At 50.2% G+C, this 20,625-nt stretch overlaps 1 protein-coding gene and 1 non-coding gene across 5 annotated transcripts in view; one reads left to right on the top strand and one right to left on the bottom strand.

Moving 5' to 3' along the window:
* IL6R (interleukin 6 receptor) overlaps nucleotides 1–20,625 on the bottom strand; it is a 67,527-nt gene that overhangs the window by 15,805 nt on the left and 31,097 nt on the right. For all 4 annotated transcript variants that reach the window (XM_060414729.1, XM_042254709.2, XM_060414733.1 and 1 more), the window contains 5 exons: nucleotides 16,192–16,440; nucleotides 15,112–15,235; nucleotides 11,149–11,321; nucleotides 10,710–10,876; nucleotides 8,650–8,791 (listed from right to left, as the gene is read on the bottom strand). In XM_060414729.1, coding sequence (XP_060270712.1) covers nucleotides 8,650–8,791; nucleotides 10,710–10,876; nucleotides 11,149–11,321; nucleotides 15,112–15,235; nucleotides 16,192–16,440 — 855 coding nt within the window. The remainder of the gene's footprint in view (nucleotides 1–8,649; nucleotides 8,792–10,709; nucleotides 10,877–11,148; nucleotides 11,322–15,111; nucleotides 15,236–16,191; nucleotides 16,441–20,625) is intronic.
* Nucleotides 1,148–1,219, top strand: TRNAC-ACA (transfer RNA cysteine (anticodon ACA)). The gene has a single exon. It is a non-coding gene; the product is annotated as a tRNA-Cys (tRNA).

Here is a 20,625-nt window from a genome sequence, read left to right as displayed (position 1 = left end):
AAAAAAAAAAAAGACTGCTACATTAACATCCAACACAGAGTGTGTCCCCATAATAATATTTCCAGATAAGACGATGTACTTTTATATTCATAACAAAGTGAATGAATGAATGACCATATCCAGTAAGTGAGGCTGAGAGAAACTACCTGTGAGTTTTTTCCACGAGTTTTTAAAACAAAAGACGTATTTCTGTTGATTTGAAAATGGGTTTGGGTTTGCTTACTTGGGTTTTGGAATAGAGAAATTCAATACAAAAGATGGCAGAGGCCTTCATACCAGATCTGTAGTTTTGGTCAAGGCACTCCGCTTCTTTTAGACCTCGCTTCTTTGTTAGTAAGGAAGGGGGTGGCTTCCTTCTACACAGGGCACCTCAGATCACTGAAGTTTTCTGAACGAATGGAAAAAAGTGAAAGTGAAGTCGCTCAGTCGTGTCCGACTCTTTTCAACCTCCTGGACTGTAGCATCCCAGGCTCCTCCATCCATGGGATTGGCTGAAGGACCTAGCATGTGCCCAGCACACAAAAACATCTGTTTAAAAACTGACTCTAAATTCAGAACACAGAACAGAAAACATTTTCTAACACAATACTTTGGAGTTGTATATTGAAAGTGAAAGTGAAGTCACTCAGTCATGTCCAACTCTTTGCGACCCTATGGACTGTAGCCCACCAGGCTCCTCCATCCATGGGATTCTCCAGGCAACAATACTGGAGGGGGGTGCCATTTCCTTCTCCAGGGAATCTTCCTGACCCAGGGATCGAACCCAAGGATCGAACCCAGGTCTCCCGCATTGCAGGCAGATGCTTTAACCTCTGAGCCACCAGGGAAGCCCAAGTTGTATAAAAATATGGGCTACTAGGCTCCAGGGTTGGAGTACAGAGAGGGAACAAAGGAGTGGGCTGGGAATAAGAAGAGGCAAAAGAAAGAAAAAGGAAGCCAGAGGGTGACAGAAAGATGAAGGAACAAGGGGAGAGGGACGAACCACAAAGCCAGACATTTACAGAGAGGGGGTGGGGTGGAGACACAGGGACCCACAAGCTGAGCGGCACGCCAGGCAGCGCCCCCACTCTGAATGACATGCCTTCCCTCACACCCTATAAACCACTAACCAGAAAGTTGATCACTGTTCCCCCATTTGTGCAGGACTTCCCTGGTGGCTCAGATGGTAAAGCGTCTGCCTACAATGCGGAAGACCCAGGTTCAATCCCTGGGTCGGGAAGATACCCTGGAGAAGGAAATGGCAACCCAAAGAGTCAGACACGACTGAGCGACTTCACTTTCACTTTTTTCCATTTTTTCAGAAAAATGAAAAAGCCCAAAACCTCACACTGAGGAGTGGACAGTCTCCTGAGGAGAAAAAAATCACCTCTACCTGGGCCCCAGCACCACCCAGGACAGTCTGTGGAGAAGTCTACTAGTCTGAGGCCCGATGAGAAAAAAAGAAAGTGGATAGCTACATAGCTTAAGTGTCTTCCTTCTGAGATTTAAGCCCTTGTTTCATCCTCTTATGAAATGAGTGACGGTCAATGGCAATAGCTCCTTTTTACTTGGGCTTCCCCGATGCTTAGACAGTAAAGAATCTGCCTGCAGTGCAGGAAACCTGGGTTGGATCTCTGGGTTGGGAAGAGTCCCCTGGGGAAGGGAATGAAAACCCACTCCAGTATTCTTGCCTGGAGAATTCCATGGACAGGGGAACCTGGCAGTCGAACATGACTGAGCGACTAAGCACAGCAGAGCACTTTTTACTTAACCGTTTAACTTTAGGTCCTTACTTAGCAAACTGAAAAGCTGGTGACCTTCTTGGGTACCCAAAATTCTTTTCGAAATTTTATAGAAATCCCAGGAAACTGTCAGCTATGCACAGAAATGGAGCAGGTAGGGAGGGTGTGGAAGGAAGTGATGCAGTGGTGGGCCCAGAAAGAAGGTGGATGAAGAGGCAGACAAGAGTGCCAAACTGCTGGTCCCCCTGGAGGGGGAGAGGCGAGTGAGGGCCAGGCGCGAGGGATGGTGGGCAGGCAGCCAGAGAAGGCCCTCTGCTCCAAGCTCAGGAGTTTGAGCTTCACCTGGAAGTTAAGGGGAGTCATGGCTGTAGATCAGAGAGCAACATTCAGGCTTGTGATCTAGAAAGAGGCCCATGGCAGTGGCGTGGAGGACACCCGGTGCTCTCCCCCCAGAGACAGAAGTCAGTTTCACAGATCCTCATAGGAACTCTGTTGAGGGACATCCCTCAGTCCAGCGGCTAAGACTCTGCACTCCCAATGCAAGGGGCCCACAGGCTGCAACTAAGACCCAGGCACAGCTAAATGACTAACAAAAAGAATCCTGCCAACATGGGACAAGAACCTGAGCCAAGGGAGAGGGTGGTCCGGCCTGCTATCCTGGGCATGTCCTGGCTCAGAGAGAGGGCTGAATGGTAGCGTCCATCGCCAGACAAAGAACACGGGGAGGTTTTTGGTCCAAGCTCTGGGCAAAGTGGAGACAAGAATCCAGAGCTCAAGGGACAGATGTGGCCTGAAACACAGGTGAATTGCTAGCATCCGGTATATACTCACATGTGCCAGGCTGGGTGTGAACTGCTGTCTAAGCTTGGTTAGTCCTCTCAGCTCAGTGAGGCAGGTGTTTGGTTTGGAAGTTCTGAAGCAGGCCTATCATTCCCATCTGGAAACCAAGCAAACCTGGGCACTTCCCTAAGGTCCCGTGGGGAGGGGCGGTACCAGCGACCAGAGCCCAGTCCGCCCTGCGACAACACTGCACCCAGGGGACGCGACAAGGCCACCCCGTGGAAGCGGCACCACGGCAGAGTCAGGCGATGCCCGGGGAGCGGTGAAGGGGCACGGTCTCTTCACAAACGTGTCCCCAAGTACCCTTTAACCTGCACAACCCGAGGGGAGGAACGCAGTGAAGTCCCCCAGAATGGGACGATTGCAGGATTTGAGGTGATAGTATGTAGCTGAAGCGATTGGGCCAGGGAGGCCCACCTGCCCGGACAGCGTGCAGCCCAGCCTCTGGGTCCCCCAAAGGCCATGTGGACGCAAACCTCTAGCACCTCCTCAGCAGTGTGACTCCCAAGAATGGGTCCCCGCTGCTCACTACCTGTCACAGGTGGTTGTTAATATTTCCCAGGTGAGCAGGGTGTGAGAGGGAGTCAAAGGGATTCATGAAAGCAAGAAACAACCCTCTTAGGCCTAACGGGCTTTTCCCGAGCATTCTGCCCCAGCTCGCTGTGCGAAGGGCCCACAGGTTTGCTGGATGCCAGCCCTGCCAGTGCTGCCGGAGACAACGAACGTGAGGAACCCCCAGCCTGCAAAGAGCGGCTGACCAGCCGCCTGTCAGTGTGCAGCCTCTCCTTCCTGGCCTGACATCAGAGTGACATCAGCCCTGACAGGCAGGGACTCCGTGAGTCACTGTGGCAGGTGCTGCTGGCAGTCACCTGGCCTTTCTGGCCAGAGCAGGGCCCCCAGAACTGTGTGACTCAGTGCCCCGCCCTCAGGCTGGGAACCTCGCTGCCTCCACAAGACTGCGTGCAGCCAGGTCTCGGCCTCAAGGGGGCAGCGCTCGCTGCAGCCCAGGCGCCTGACTCCCCTCCCCCACACCTCTACTCGGCACCCCCTCTCCCTTCAGGCCTTCCCGGGGGCCCCACTCGGGCCTCCCACCCACACACCTGTGCTCCCCCCGGGCCAAACAGCCCTGCGTTGGTTCACAGTCCATGTCCTTGCACGTGCTGTTCCCGCGGCATATAATCCCCATTCTCTACTTGTAGGGAAACCCCTACAACACCCTCCAAGACATAAAGCAAATGTCACCTCCTCCGTGAAGCCTTTCTTGCTCTTTCTAAACTGCCCGGAGTGTTGTCTGCTCCACAGCCTTATCAATTACAGTGGGATGCTACGCCAGCCCCTCCCCCACCCCACCCCCGCACATTCCCCATTTCACATTCCCCTCTACATTCCAACTCAGTGAGTCCCGGACTGTATCCAGGGCGGCAATTCTAGGACGTCCACAGCCCCGCTCTCTTTATCCCAAGAGCTACCGGCTCAACAGTTGTGGATCCTCCCGGACGAAGAACCAATCAACACAGCACTCAAATTACTAATCCTCCTACACTGGCAGTGCTAGTTATCATCTCTAAGAAATGTTTTTTTCTCTAAATTCATAAAAACTCTCCAAAGGGGACAAGATAAGTCATGTCATCTCCATTTTACAGATGACAAGACTGAGGCTCTGAGAGGTAAACTAACGTTACCAAGGTCACACAACCTGATTTCCAGGTCCAATGTACTTCTCTTGGCCTCTGTGTCAGGACCTCCACACCTAGGCAGGGGCATCCTACCTGTCTGGGCTTTAGCGATGGAGGCGGGTCTTTGGGGCTAGAAAGCCGATCAATGTCATATCTAGTGCACTGACCTGTCTCAAACAGTCAAATAACTCTAAAACACATGTAACCTCAGTAAAACATACATAACCTCCCTCTCATTTTCCAGAAGCACTCCCCAGTTTCCAATCCTGTTGCATGGGAATAATCCAGGTTCCTCTTGCTCTGCCCTTAGTGGAGAGGGGAGCAGCTGGTTTCTCCCTTGGCTATATTCACCACTGGGGTTTTGAAGACCCTCCCCTCAAAACCCACGCAGGCACAGAATAGGAGCTCAAACCCTTCAGCTGCTTATGTGAGAAGTGGTCAAAAGAGTTCTGTCTGAGCTTACGTGATCACTGTAGCAAGTCATAGAAACATAGGACCTGAGGTTGAACATGTGCCTACCACACCGTCCTCCACTGGCAGGAGACTACAACAATTTAAAGAGGGACATCCACAGATGAGACCAGCTTTGAGGGAAGGTCCCCAGACAGGTAAGGAATCTACAAGCCATCCCATTCAACAGCCTGGGAACAGAAGCACAAGCAGATGCAAGTCCCCTGGGAATTCCAGAAACATTCAGAGAGAGCAGACTAGCAGACTTATCAGGGGTTACCCTGGAGACCAAGGCCCAGTGAGACCAGAGCTGGGTTCACATGAGAAAGAATTTTCTACTTGAATAGATAGTTCTCCAAAAAAGATATACAAATAGCCAGTAAACACATGAAAAGATCTTCAACACCACTACTTATTATGGAAATGCAAATCTAAACCACAATACCATTGTGGACCCAGTGGGAGAAGGAGAGGGAGAGACAAACAGAGTAGCATCGAAGTATACAGACTGCCATTGCAAAATAGCTAGCCAGCGGGAAGCAGCTGTAAAGCAGGGGAGCTCAGCTCAGTGCTCTGTGAGGACCTAAAGGGGTGAGATAGGGCTGGGGGTGGGAAGGAGGCTCAAGAGGGAGGGAACGTATGTATACTTTTAGCTGATTCGCGTTGTTGTACAGCAAAAACTAACACAGCATTGTAAAGCAATCCTCCTCCAATTAAGAAATCACTCCACAACCCCACACCCGTAAGGAGAGGTATTAAGAAGGAAAGAAGAAAAGAGACAGAAGGGAAGAAGAAAGGAAGAAAATACTAAGTGCAGACAAGGATATGAAAAAAAGAAAACCCTGCACATTGCTGATAGGAATGTAGGAACGTACAAAGGTGCAGCCACTGCGGAAAACACCATGGCAGTCCTTCAAAAAATTACAAATAGAATTACCATATGGTGTAGCAACTATGCGTCTGGGTATATATTCCAAAGAACTGAAGGCAGAGATCAAAACATATTTGTACAGCCACGTTCATGGGAGCATTATTCAGGACGGTCAAAAAGTGGAAGCAAGCCATGTCCATCTACAGATGAACAGATAAACAAATTATGGTATATGCATACGATGGAATATTATTCAGCCTTAAAAGGGAAGGAGATTCTGACGCAGGTTACAACATGGATGAATCTTGAGGAAGTTATTCTAAGTAATACAAGCTAGTCAAAAAAGACAAATACAGTGTGCTTCCACTTACATGAAGTACTTAGAGCAGTCACACTCTGAGACCAAAGGAAAGCAGTGGTTGCCAGGCACTGGAGGTAGGGATGAATGGGAAGTTACTATTTAACTAGTATAGAGTTTCAGTTCTGCAAGATGGAAAAAGTTCTGGAGCTGGATGGTGGTCAAGGTAGCACCACGATATGAAAGTGTTTAAGGCCACTGAACCACACGCTTTAAAAATGGTAAGTTGTAAGTTATTTGTGTTTTACCACAACTTAAAAAAAAAAAAAGAAAAGAAAGAATTTTCTAACAAAACAAGATTTTCTAAAGCTGTTTGTGACCATCCAAATTAAGTGCTTGGGATAAAAGGTAAACAGGTGTCAGCCTGTATCCAGAACATTTCCACCACACAATGTTATAAATGATTCACTCCCCTCCCAAAGGCTCCTAAGGCCATGTTAATGTTTGGTATTCAGCATGTTTTGGCTCAAAGTCCTTGTACAAACCAAAGACAGCTATGGACAGGTCAACACAATCTAGCCTGAAGGATGTTCTGATTTATTTAAATAACCTTTCTAAGGAGGATAGTTAGGCTTCCCTTCTTGTCCAGGTCTCATCAGGAAATAAACTTTTGAGGATAGGGTCCCACAGAAGGCTGCCTCCTGCTCTCGATGGACAGAAGAGGGGACGGCAGCGCCTGACCCCGCGTGAGCCTGCACTCGACACTCTCCACTCCGCCAGCTCTCCAGGACAGGAAGGACGAGGACTGCATACTGCAAAGCCAGGGTAGAGGAAAGGCCGTCTCATCACAGCATCCGTTCTGGGGGAAGAATGCCAGCCTACATGTACGTCTCCCGGAAGCCAGAGACAGAAGGAAGTGGCAGAGGTGGGGCTGGATCTGGACAACTTATATCATTTCTGTCCTTTCTTTTTTATCCAAACATACTCAATAAATTTTTTTTCTTCTTTGCTGTGTCATGTGGCAAGTGGGATCTTAGTTCCCTAACCAGGGATCAAATCTGAGTCTCCTGTACTCAAAGTGTGGTATCTTAACCACTGGACCGCCAGGCAAGTCCCTATTATTTTTTAATTGCCTAGTATTTAAGAACAACTACTTTGGTCCAGTTATGCTGCAGGGCGAAAGAGATCTGACACAGAAACAAACCTGGAAACTATTCTACAGTAAGAATGGACAAAAAAGAAAGGACAGAAACAACATAAGTTGTCCAGACCCAGCCCCACCTCTGCCACTTCCTTCGGTCTCTGGCTTCCGAGAGACTTCTATGTAAGCTGGCATTCTTCCCCCAGAACGGATGCTGTGATGAGACGGCCTTTCCTCTACCCTGAGAGTAGTAAGCTCTCCATCTCTGGAAGCATTTAAGCAGAGGCTGGGCTACCACTCTGGTTTGTAATCAGGGAGATTCCTGCACTGGACGTAGGTCAATTAAATCCTAATGTTTCATAGGAAGGAGTGAAAAGATAACATCTCATATTAGTTTCTTGGGGAAAAAAATCCAGCCATGTTAGTTTCTTGTTTGGAGAGGAGGGGACAGAAGAACTAAAAACAGCTTGGTCTATCGAGCAGGGCTGAAAATGGGAAGGGGTGGGACAAGAGACACTGGTTATTATTATAAGCCCTTCTCTGCTTCTTTGCCGTGAGCATGTATTAATTTGATAAAAGTTTTAAAAGTTAAAAAAATAATTCCCATGGGTTTAAAAAAACACATTAGTCATGCAGTTGCTAAACAATACATTTCCCAAAAATAATTAATTACATGGGAATACCCACGAAATTTGACATATGAATACATAAACACATATAAACATACCTAGAAGAAGAAAGAAGTACAGTAAAATGTTCTCACTGGTTTTCTCCAGGTGGTCAGAATGCTGGGAATAATTATTCTTTGTATTTTCCTGGAATTTTTCACTAATCACAGTAATTACTCGCAAATGATCATTATTACCTTTAACAATTTTTTTCAAGTAAAAAGCATTAGTAACTGTGGTAGATTAAATATAGCTACAAGTTCTTCCTATCAAGTTGTGGAGCAGATCTTCCCTCTTGAGTCTAGGCCGGTCTGCTGGAAGATGACAGACCTCAGGGAGACCCGAGGGCCCCCTCCACTAGCCAGCATCGACCGTCAGACATGGTGAACTGAGGCCATCTAGGACAGTGCAGGCCTGATGCACAACTAACTCAGACCTGCACCAGAGCTGCCCAGCCGACCATTTTACAGAATCTTGAGCAGATAAATGGTTGGTGGCGGTGTTTAGCTGCTAAGTCATGTCCAACTCTTTTGCAACCCTATGGCCTGTCCTCTCTCCATGGGATTCTCCAGGCAAGAACACTAGAGTGGGTTGCCATTTCCTTCTCCAGGGGATCTTCTCCACCCAGGGATCAAACCTGAATCTCCTGCACTGTAGGCAGATTCTTTACCACTGTGCCATGAGGGAAGTCGGACTTGTTACATCCATCCTAAGTCACTTCAGTCCTGTCTAACTTATTTGCAACCCTTTGGACTGTAGCCTGCCAGGCTCCTCTGTCCATGGGATTCTCCAGGCAAGAATACTGGAGTGGGTGCCATGCCCTCTTCCAGGGCATCTTTCTAACCCAGGGATCGAACTTGTGTCTCTTACGTCTCCTGCACTGGCAGGCAGGTTCTTTACCACTAGCACCACTTGGGAAGACTTGTTACACAGCAACAGATGATTGATATAATAAGAAAGCTGAAACGCTCAGTTATCACATACCTGTCCAAGGGATGCCGGTGACCTCGGGGCTCCACTCGCTCCACAACCCATTCCCAAATTCCTCCTGGGCCCGAAGCTGCACCACATGCCTCATGCCGCTCCAGGCATCATGGATGATGCAGTGATACGAGAGATCCTTCATCTGTGGGTGAGAGGCACAATGGACTCTGGGGTGGAGCCTGAGCGGCACCTGTCAGATCCACAGGGCCCTTGGAGTCCTTAGACAACCCCGTCCTTCAGGCGCTCCCTCTTTCAGGTCCAGTGGGCCACTCAGCTGGGCAGGAGGCTCACAAGAGGTGAAGTTGCCCTCAGGACCAGCAGGAGCAGAAGCTAAGTCACTGCCCCTGCCCCCAGGCACCACAGAAACTTGTCAGCACACCCTTGACTCGTAGGCAGCCCATTTCTCCCCCCAGGTCACACTCTCGCCCTCACAAATGGACCCGTAAGGAGGAAACTGGCCTGGCATTATTCTTCCCACTTTATGAGTGAAGCAGCCAAGGCTCAGAAAGGTCCAGGGACTTTGGAAAGGCCGTGCAGGTAGTGAGCAGCTGACCAGGACCCAAAACTCATTTTTTTCCTTCTAGTACCCATTGCTGTGAAAGTGCTGCACTCAATATGCCAGTACATTTGGAAAACTCAGCAGTGGCCACAGGACTGGAAAAGGTCAGTTTTCATTCCAATCCCAAAGAAAGGCAACGCCAAAGAATGCTCAAACTACCGCACAATTGCACTCATCTCACATGCTAGTAAAGTCATGCTCAAAATTCTCCAAGCCAGGCTTCAGCAGTACATGAACCGTCAACTTCCAGATGTTCAAGCTGGTTTTAGAAAAGGCAGAGGAACCAGAGATCAAATTGTCAACATCTGCTGGATCATCAAAAAAGCAAGAGAGTTCCAGAAAAACATCTACTTCTGTTTTATTGACTATGCCAAAGCCTTTGACTGTGTAGATCACAATCGACTGTGGAAAATTCTGAAAGAGATGGGAATACCAGACCACCTGACCTGCCTCTTGAGAAATCTGTATGCAGGTCAGGAAGTAACAGTTAGAACTGGACATGGAACAACAGACTGGTTCCCAATAGGAAAAGGAGTACGTCAAGGCCGTATATTGTCACCCTGCTTATTTAACTTATATGCAGAGTACATAATGAGAAATGCTGGGCTGGAAGAAGCACAAGCTGGAATCAAGATTGCTGGGAGAAATATCAATAACCTCAGATATGCAGATGACACCACCCTCATGGCAAAAAGTGAAGAGGAGCTAAAAGCCTCTTGATGAAAGTGAAAGAGGAGAGTGAAAAAGTTGGCTTAAAGCTCAACATTCAGAAAGCTAAGATCATGGCACCTGGTCCCATCACTTCATGGGAAATAGATGGGAAACAGTGGAAACAGTGTCAGACTTTATTTTGGGGGGCTCCAAAATCACTGCAGATGGTGATTGCAGCCATGAATTTAAAAGACGCTTACTCCTTGGAAGGAAAGTTATGACCAACCTAGATAGTATATTGAAAAGCAGAGATATTACTTTGCCAACAAAGGTCCGTCTAGTCAAGGCTATGGTTTTTCCAGTGGTCATGTATGGACGTGAGAGTTGGACTGTAAAGAAAGCTGAGCACCGAAGAATTGATGCTTTGGAACTGTGGTGTTGGAGAAGACTCTTGAGAGTCCCTTGGACTGCAAGGAGATCCAACTAGTCCATTCTAAAGGAGATCAGTCCTGGGTGTTCATTTTAAGGACTGATGCTGAAGCTGAAACTCCAATACTTTGGCCACCTCATGCAAAGAGTTGACTCATTGGAAAAGACTGATGCTGGGAGGGATTTGGGGCAGGAGGAGAAGGGGACAACAGAGAATGAGATGGCTGGATGGCATCACCGACTCGATGGACATGAGTTTGAGTGAACTCCGGGAGTTGGTGATGGACAAGGAGGCCTGATGTGCTGCGATTCACGGGGTCGCAAAGAGTCGGACACGGCTGAGTGACTGAACTGAACCCATTCTACCATCCCCTGAGTATCTAAGGGCTCTTCACTGTCCAAGAATAAAAGAAAAATTTACCGTCAGTGTTGTGAATGTCTTTGACTGTTCACTCCGGTATCGGAGCTCAAACTGTAGCCTGTAGTAATGTGAGTTCCAGGAGGGGGGGTCTTGCCAGGTGACCCTGAGCCAGCGGGGGTTTCTGTCCACTGCGCTGACCGTGATGTTGCCAGGTGGGTCAGGCTGCACTGTGGGGAGAGGGAGCAAGCGCAGTGCAAGGAGAGACCCGGGAAGACGGCAAGCCCCCAGCAGGCAAGCGCCCGCCTCCAACCCCCACCCACTTCTGCACACACATCCCTGCCACAGTCAGACCCCTGGCAAGCAAAGCACAAAGGCACCAGCTCACCAAACCCTTCACCAGGCCACTCCAAAAGGCGCATGAGGAGCATTAAATTTAAAAAAAAAAAAAAAAACAAAAAAACAGCTAAAGGGCAGAGGGAGGCCTGAAGAGCTCACTTACGGAGTTTGAAGCCGTCAAATCCTAGGGGGCTGCTGGACTTGTTCCCAGCACTGTTGGCGACACACAGGGACACTACGTAGAAAGAGCTATCTCCCTCAGGGACAGCCAACTGGCAGGAGAAGCGCTGGGTCTCGGGGGAGTACTGGCATGGCTTCTGGAAGCCTTGCGCCGGACTGTGGAGACAAAACAAGGGCAGGGCTCACTATCAGCTGCGGCACTTACCCAGGACTGGGGTGAGCCGGGGGGCCGTGCTGAGATGCTGAGGCTCTGGGGTCTCACCCCAGGGGTGTTCATCTCCGCTCCACACACTGAGTAACACTTGGGGTCTTGAGTAAATTCTCCAACCTCTCCAAGCCTCTGTTTCCTCACTCAAAAATGGTAATGTTAATAGTACCCACCTCACAGGGCTTTCTTAGGATTAGTTGAAAAATGAGTGTAAGACATCTAGCTCATTCCCTGCCACCGCCGTCAAAGGGGCTGAACTAGATGGCAAACTCAATCGCCATGGCATCACAGAGGCCATGCGTTCAGGTTCTCTGCCAGGTGCTACGCTTTGGCCTCTGCGGGGGATGCAGAAAGGAACCAGGAGGCCCCACCCTGGCCCCAAGATACTAACAAAAGAGACCTGCCCTCAGAGGACTAGGACAGCCAGTGGAATGCCATTCCAGAAGCTCGAAGTGCTGGAGGGGTTTGCAAGGAGATGGGAGTGTTTCTGGCAGGTGAGCCCAGAAAGGATTTCTGGGTGATAGAGATATTGGAGTTGAGTCAGACACTCTCCCACCTCGTCTGGAAGCCTGAAACTTCACCCATGTATGACATGTATGGGCCTGTGAGGCCAGGGCAGCCAACCACCTCACTGCCACAGGACAAATCAACCATCAACCTCTGTTTTGAGTCTGAACCCCAGGCCCAAGACAAACTTTTTTCTTCTTGGAAGCCCGCCCCCACCTTCCCAGTCTGAGTTAGGGCCTCCCTCCCCTCCTTCCACCATCACCCAGCCATCCATCCCACAGGCCTGTGGCGTGTCTCCTACAATCTGTGGGCCCTAAGAGCAGTGCGTGTTAATCGCTCAATCATGTCTGACTCTATAGCCCTCCAGACTCCTCTGTTCATGGAATTCTCCAAGCAAGAATACTGCAAAGGGTTGCCACTCTCTTCTCCAGGGGATCTTCCCAGCCCAGGGATTGAACCCAGGTCTCCCGCACTGCAGGCGTTTTCTTTACTGCCTGAACCATGAGGGAATCCCTAAGAGCAAGGGCCAGTGTTTTTCTTTTTCTTTTTGGCTCACGCAGCACAGCATGTAGGATCTCAGTTCCCCAACCAGGGATCTAACCTGCACCCCCTTGCATTGGAACTGTGGATTCCTAACCACTGGGCTGCCAGGGCAGTCCAGGGGCCCAGCCTTGTTTGCCTCCTGTCTCTCCTTCAGCCTGGTAGAGCACCCAACCCACCGCAGCTGCTGAACTTGACAAACACTTATGGAGAGAGTGAGCAAGCAAGTACAGTGGGGCGAGGGTGTGACCGCAGGCACACACATGAGCAAAAAGAGCAGAACACACAAAATCTCTTTGCGTTTCACCCTCACAGTGCCAGGATGGGCCTGAGTGGGTTCTGGGGGGACCTGAGGCTCTCGTGAGGGCTCCCCGTTCCCCCTTCCTCACACCAGTGAAGACAGCCCAGGAGAGGCAAGTAGATGTGCCTGAGGCTGCTGTCAGGAGCGGGCTGTGAACAAAAACGCCCTGTCCGCTCGCACTATGTCAACACACCAAGTCTTCCAGTCAACTGAATAAGCTTTCCCTGGGCTGGTCTGGGCAGTTGTCGGCCACAGTACAGAACATCTCATCTAAGCAGAAATGCCTTCCAGGTCCCAGACAATTTATATCCTAGCTCAGCTTCAGGTTGTGGAGACTTCTGACCCTCCCCGACTTGGAGTATGAGCCGTCAGTCCTAATGGCAGCTGCATCTTGTGCAGACGGGCAATCTATACACATCTGTGCAGAGACCAAAACACAAACGTCACCACCAGGTGACTCTCTGGAGACGGGCACAAGTGCAGACCAAAACTCCCTGATGACATCACTGCTTGAATTTTTTGATACTCTGATGATTGTCAGCTCAAACTCAGGGATAAGCATGTAGACTAACCCCTTAGTCTAGATGCACTTTCCAGGGGTCACAGTGGTAGAGAATCTGCCTGCCAGTGCTGGAGATGCAGGAGATGTGGGTTCGATCCCTGGGTGAGGAAGATCCCTTGGAGGAGGGCATGGCAACCCCCTCCAGTATTCTTGCCTGGAGAATCCCGTGGACAGAGGAACCTGGTGGGCTACCGTCCAAAGGGTCACACAGAGTCAGACACGACGGAGTGAGCACTCAGTGGGACCTTGGTTCTGAGATGGAAACAGAGAAAACTGCAGAGGTGTGATCATCCACCTGCTCCACATCCATGCCTGAACTCGTCCCACTTTGCGCTGTTAGAGCTGAGTAATATTCCACTGTAAATGTGTACCACAATTTCTGTATCCATTCATCTGTCAATGTGCTGTTAGGTAAAGTGTCCAGAGTGGCAGTTAAAAGGCAGCAGTTAAAAGGCAGACAAAGAAGTTTAAAGGCCCATGAAAAACAGAGCAAAGGGAAAACCTACAGCCAGGAGCTTCAGCAGGAAAAACGCGCCCAACACGCCCGCTTCCCTAGTTGGTCTCAGATACAAGCCCTGTTTGACACGGGCAAAACAAACCAGACACGGAGGACTGCTTTGGGGAGGGAACAAGGACATAAAAGAAAAACATAAAATAGGGCGGCCCCACTCCGATGGGGTCAGCCCACTGTCACGTCTTGGGGTTGCACTTTGTCATGCCCCTTGTTTAACCCTGCCTGAGTGAGCTTTCTAGTCTCGTTTAACTCTACAAGACAAAGGACCAAGCACAGAACCACACCTGACAGGGCCATCTTCTGGTGCCACAGGGACCGCGGACCAAGTGTGACTTCCCGCCCCGCTGCCCCCAGCTCCCTCTCCCCACCCTATCACCACTTCCTCTCACCCGCCACGATGATGGGAAAGTCCTGATAAGCTCATAGTCAGGACTGATCAGGAGTTGCCCTTCCCCACCCAAGGACATCTCTGTCTTCTTAAGAGCAACACCCAAAACCTTTACATTTTGAATGAAATGAGATTGACTGGGGTTTGATTCCTGGCAGCGCTACTTACTAGTTAGATGACCTTAAACAAACTAGTTAGTCTCCGTGGTTCACAGTTTCTCCATCTGTTAAGCAGAAAAATAACAACTCCCACCCCTCCACCCTGGCTACTGTGTGGACAGTGCAAATAGGGTAGCACCCTGACCGGCACAGGATGTGTTCTCCTGGCCAAGTCCCCTCATTCCCTTCTCCTCAGGTGGCTCAGAGGTTAAAGTGTCTTCCTGGAATACGGGAGACCCGGGTTCGATCCCTGGGTCGGGAAGATCCCCTGGAGAAGGAAATGGCAACCCACTCCAGTACTCTTGCTTGGAGAATCCCATGGAGGGAGACACCTGGTAGGCTACAGTCCATGGGGTCGCAAAGAGTCAGACACGACTGAGCGACTTTACTTACTTACAGCTTAAAGTACTTGTTCAATGACTCATTCGTGTCTGACTCTTTGCGACCCCATGGACTGCAGCACACCAGGGTTCCCTGTCCTTTACATCTCCTGGAGCTTGCTGAAACCCATGTCCATTGAGTCGGTGATGCCATTCAACCATCTCATCCTCTGTCGTCCCCTTCTCTTCCTGCCTTCAATCTTTCCCAGCATCAGGGTCTTTTCCATTGAGTCAGCTCTTCCCATCAGGTGGTCAAAGTATTACTTTCCAGTAACATTTTGGAATCACTGGTCAGCCAGTTCCTCTGAGAGCTCCCCCACTCCCCATCACTCCTGGAGCTTCAGGAAGGATGGAGGAGACAGACACACTGCCCAGCCAAGATACTTACAGCTTTTTCACCAGTAACACGGCCTTGGTGGTCAGGGATGGAGGGCTCCGGGGACTCCACTCACAATTCACGCTACTGAGGGGGCTCTTCTGGAAGCAGGAGATCTGAGGCTTCTCCGGGGGGACTGGAAGGAGAGAACAGAGGCTGACGAGGCAGCACATGTCCCCTCCTTTCTGGGCTCACCTCCCTTCTGAGGGAGCTCTCAGCTCAGCCCTGCCACCCCACCCTGCCCTGGTGCCAGCCTTCACTCCAGCCAACAGCCACAAACAGATCTTACTGGGCTGGGAAATTAAAGGACACCAAAGTCCTCATGTCAGGCTAGGAGGTGGGCAAGTGAGGGGAGAAACCTGGGAGGCCAACTTGCCTAAAGGGGAGCACGATTGACAGAGAAAAAGCTGGGGGCTTTGGAGTTACACTGGCTGTGTGGGCAAGTCCCAATCTCCCTTCAGTTTTCTACTATGAAATTAAATCATTGAAAAAGGACCGTAATAATACTGCTTTCTCTCACTGGGACACTGGGAGGACGATGCAAGACACCAAGAAAGAAAGTCCCTCAGCACAGGGCCTGGCACACTGGGTGTCTGACTCTAGGGTGTCTTAATGAGATACGAGGGAGCTAGGAACCAGCTAATTCTAACAATAAGAAGAGTTCATTCGAGAGCTTACTATGTGCCAGAGTCGTTAACACCGTTATGTGTGCACGCATACACACTCATTTAATCTTTACAATAAGCCTGAACTAGGTTAATAAAGTGAACCTTATTTTATTAACAAGGGGACTGAGGAGCAGAGAAGCTAAGCTGTGAAGGAGCAGGATTCAAACCCAGGCCCCTGTCTCCGGACCCTCAACCCCTAAGCACCCAGCAAGACCGGAGAGCTACCCCCACCCAGCCAGCTACCCCCCACCCAGCTACCCCCACCCAGCCCAGCTGGAAGCTCGGCCAGCCTCACTGGCAGGCGTCACTGGGCCTTTCCCCGAAATGCTCGGGCCAAGGAAATGACAGGAATTTAAAGGGTCAAGTGGGGAATCTCTCCCTGGAACACGAGAGCCATGCTGGGCGCTCTGAGGATGCCACTCACCGTCCACCACCAAGCGCACTCTCCCAGCTGGGTGGCCTTCCCGGTAGCATGAATAGTTTCCGGAGTCGCTGGGCTGCACGGACGGCAAAAGCAGCCGCCGTCCCACGCCAGCCGGTGTGCCGGGGTGCGAGCCTGTCATCTGACTCCTGAGCACCCAGTGGACTGTGGCATTGTCCTCTGGTCCCCCACCTGGGCAGGTCAGGGTGACGTTGGCCCCTGGCACGCTGGTCAGCACATCGCTTGCCACCTCTGCCAGGGGAGAAGACACTGGGTGAGACCGCAGCAACCCGAGCAAGGGGCCTCATTTCCAATTCGGGGAGCCACAGAAGGTTCCGGTGCTAAACATCTGGCCCAGGCCAGCATCACCCCGTCCTGGGTTATAGGAACGGCCTCCCAGCCCCAGCCTTGGCCGTCTCCGCCCAGTCGCTCCACTGAGCCTTCCAAAGAGGCTATCTGGTCACCCCGCTCCTTTGATTGGCAGCCCCTTCAAGGGGCTTCCAGGGGCTTCCACAGCAGGAAGTCCAAGTTTAGAGGCTGGCCCTCAAGGCTTTCCACCATCTGCCCCCTGCTGACCTCTGAACCCTCACCTAGCCCACTCAGCCTTAGAAGGGATGGAGCCCCTCCCCACAGGCTCTCGAGCTCCGCTCACACTCACCGCCCTCCCACCCCGACCCCCATGCTGCTTCCTCCTGTTGCCCATCTCAGCCCATCTGTCGCTTCCCCACAGGCCTTCCCTCAGCTGCTTTGGGCCCCCATTCTACCTCCCTCACCACATGACCTCTCACACGCTGCCTTTCAATTACCAATTTTATATCCATCTTCATTTCAGGACTCCAAGTACCTCAAGAGTAGGTACCCTGTCTTGTTCTCTGCTGTATTTCAGTGCCTAGATGGTTGCCTAGAACCCAGCAGGGGCCCACTGAGCACTTGATGCGTGTATAAACGAACGTAAGAATGAAGGCCAGGAACCCAGTGGGATGCACGAGTACACATGAAGCCTCAGAATCCGGGGGTCTCCGTGGTAAGTGGCCCATTTTACAGATAGTATCCAAGGCACCAAGGAATCGGGAGACTAGTCCAAGATCGCCAAGAACAGCGACACAGCTGAGATGCAAACCAGGTTTTCCAGCTCTGTTCAGTGCTCCTTCCACCTCCACCTCCACCTCTCTATCAGACCATTTAGGGCAATGCTATTTTTATTCTAGAGACAACATTGGAAAGTAAAAGAAAAGAAATGCACTCCCTTGAAAAATATCATGAGTGCTATTCAAGGCAAGGATATTAAAGATTAAAGGAACAACCAAACTTTTTTAAGTATAGGTTAAGGGGTTTCTCTGTTGCTCAGACAGTAAAGAATCCACTTGCAATGCAGGAGACCCTGGATCAATCCCTGGGTTGGGAAGATCCCCTGGCAACCCAAGGGAATGGCACCCCACTCCAGTATTCTTGCCTGAGGAATCCCATAGACAGAGGAGCCTGGTGGGTTACAGTCCATGGGATCACAAAGAGTCAGACACGACTGAGTGACTAATACTTTCATAGGTTAAATAGATTCACAGCTTCTAAGATTTAAATTAGTCTAACCAGCTAAGGAAACTGAAGCCAGGGAAAACGGCAAGTTTTCGTATTAAGCACACTTGGTCCTTCTAACCAAACGTGTGGTCATGTATTAGCAAACAGAAGCAATTTCTGGTCAAAGATTTCCAAAAGGCCCAGAAACAGTGTCCCCCCAACCTGCAAAGCTTTCTTGCTTAGAAGGCACTCTTAATCTCTCTCCTTCCTCCCGCCAAGGCAACTGTCAGAGAGGAGGGACTAAGGATAACTGACTTCCAAGAGGACGACACTCCCAAAGCCAGCTGGGCTGGCTGTCTAGACAGACCCCGGGCACAGCCCAGCAGCCAGGGACACGGCCACAAAGGGGACAGTGACTGGGGATTTCCCTGGTGGTCTAGCGGCTAAGACTGCACACCCAGTGGAAGGAAACCGAGCTTAATCCCTGGTCAAGGAACTAGACCCTACAAGAGTTTGCAAGCCACAACTGAAGACCCTGTGTGCCACAACTAAGGCCTGGCACAGTCAAATGAATAAACAAATGTGGGGGAAGGTGGAGGGGACAGCAACAGCTTCTCTCTGGCCATACAGACTCCCTTCAAGCTTCCTTCTCACCTTGTCACTTGGAGCCCGAGATCCCGACCGAGGCACCCTCTGCCCCAAGACTGGCAGGTAAGGGACACATCCAGGGACAGGATAGCAGCCTATCATCTACGGTTTCTTTCTCTTCACCACCAGGGCCTTGGACTTTGGGTGAGAAAAATGGTTGCATCTCAGCATGCAGCCGAGCAAGTGTGGGCAGGTTCCTTACACCCTCTGCCTCATCTTCCCCCACTACGGGCCAAATGACCTACATCCAACGAACATTTGAAGAGGCCCCCCAGAGCCAGGCACCAGTGAAGAGGATGCAGCTGGGCAGCAGAGAGACCTTGCCCTCAAGGATAAGACACGTAAGATGAATTCACTCCTGGAGAACTGGGACAGAGAATCCAGGGCTCCCCTGACCATCCCAGTCCCTAGAAGACCAAGTCCAGTGACTGAGGGTACCTCCATGCCCACAGGGCTTAAAAAAGGTATAAGAAGCCCTAAGTACACTTTTCACACATAATCTTTAGCAGTATATTTTTAGCATTTCAAACATCATTTTTAAATGTGGTCTATGATATTGAACACATGCAAATTTATATGTGTAATGTACAAGAAAGTTACAAAGCATGAAACACCCCTGATTTCCTACCAACCAAACCACTAGCAATCATTGGCTCTGAAGTTCCTCCTGCGCTTCTGAATTCCCCAGTCTCCCTGCTCATCCAGTGTTACATTTGGGGCCTATCATTCTCTCACTTTTACTTTTTAAAATGTATTTTTATTTATTTTTGGCTACACTGGGTCTTCGCTGAGCACAGGCTCCAGAGCGCAGGCTCAGTGGTGGTGGCACGCAGGCTTAGTTGCTCCTCAGCAGGTGGAATCTTCCCAGAGCAGCGATCAAACCCCCATCCCCTGCACTGGCAGGTGGGTTCTTATCCACTTCCCACCACCAGGGAAGTCCACTCCCTCTCTTTAAAAAATAGGTTCAGATTCGCTACTCACGGATCCCTAAATTGTTCTCAACTTTGTGTGATATCTGAAATTTATAGATTGTAGGTAGTCTTCTGTGACATGCGTCTGTCACTCATTCCGTTTCTATGATTCATGCAGCTACAGTTATTTGTTTTCACTGCTGTGTAATGTTCCATTGGACAGCGATCTCATTCTCCTGCCGAGGGAGGTTTTAGGTCATTTCCAGTGTCCTGCTGTGTACTGAAGACTGTGCTATCAAATTTCTCCAATGTGGCTCTTGGTGCATTCGCCCAAGAATTTCCCTGAGTAAAACTGCTGGTCCCAGTGTGTGTGTCTATGTCACACATGTCCTTTCCCTTCATGACTGACACACAGGCCAAACCGCTTGAATCTGGTGTGCACCTGATGGAGGCTATGGCCAGCCACATCCAGTCCACATACTGAATTCCATCTGTGCCTGAATGAGGTCTACAAGACCGATCAACACTGTGAATCACTACATCAACACTTTCACTTCTCCATTTTCTACTTGATAAAGCAGCTAAAGGACATAACCTAACACGGATGTCAAGTTCATGAAAAAATTACCAACCCTGTAGGAACAATGATGGAAACACTGTCAGGAATGCCCCGGTGGGTCAGTGGTTAGGACTTTGCACTTCCACCGCACGGGGCACAGGTTTAATCCCTGCTCCAGGAACTCAGATCCCACAAGCCTCTTGGTGAAGCCAAAAACAAACAAACAAAAATAGATGGAGACCCTGTCAAAATAGAACAGTCTTCTGGTGGGTGGCCCCGCTGCGCAGTGCTTACAACATCCCTCCATCAGCTGATGAGCAGCAATTGAAATTCACAAGGAACCAACGCACAATAGACTTTCAAAAGTGCTTGGAAGTCCAAGCAAGGGTCAAGGACCACGGCAGGATGAGCTTGCCCTGGTGCTTTCCACATGGCACTGTCTTTAAATGTAGGTCTCCATCCCCAGTCATGAATACGAGACTGTGAACTCTAGGTAACACTCATCAGAGAACTCAGTACGTGCTTAATAAATGTTCAAGATAGGGTGCCAGAGAGGGCCCCACAGGGTCAGGTTCTCCACAGTGAACACTCCCAAGAGGCCCTGTCACACAGGACACAGGGGTCCACGTGGTGTTCCCCATGTTGTGCAGTGGGCAGGCCCTATACACAGACCAGAGTGCCAGCTTGTCACAACCCGGAGATGCTGAGGAAGACAAGTGGGAGCCTAGAACCAGAAGGGGCTCTCTTTCCTGCTTCTGCCTTTGCCAGTTCCAGGAAATACATTTCTCTGGTCATTTCCCTTAC

Source organism: Ovis aries, chromosome 1 (assembly GCF_016772045.2).
Source record: "Ovis aries strain OAR_USU_Benz2616 breed Rambouillet chromosome 1, ARS-UI_Ramb_v3.0, whole genome shotgun sequence".
NCBI lineage: Eukaryota > Metazoa > Chordata > Mammalia > Artiodactyla > Bovidae > Ovis > Ovis aries.
Note: the sequence above shows the minus strand (reverse complement) of the source record. Positions and strands in the feature narration are given on the sequence as shown.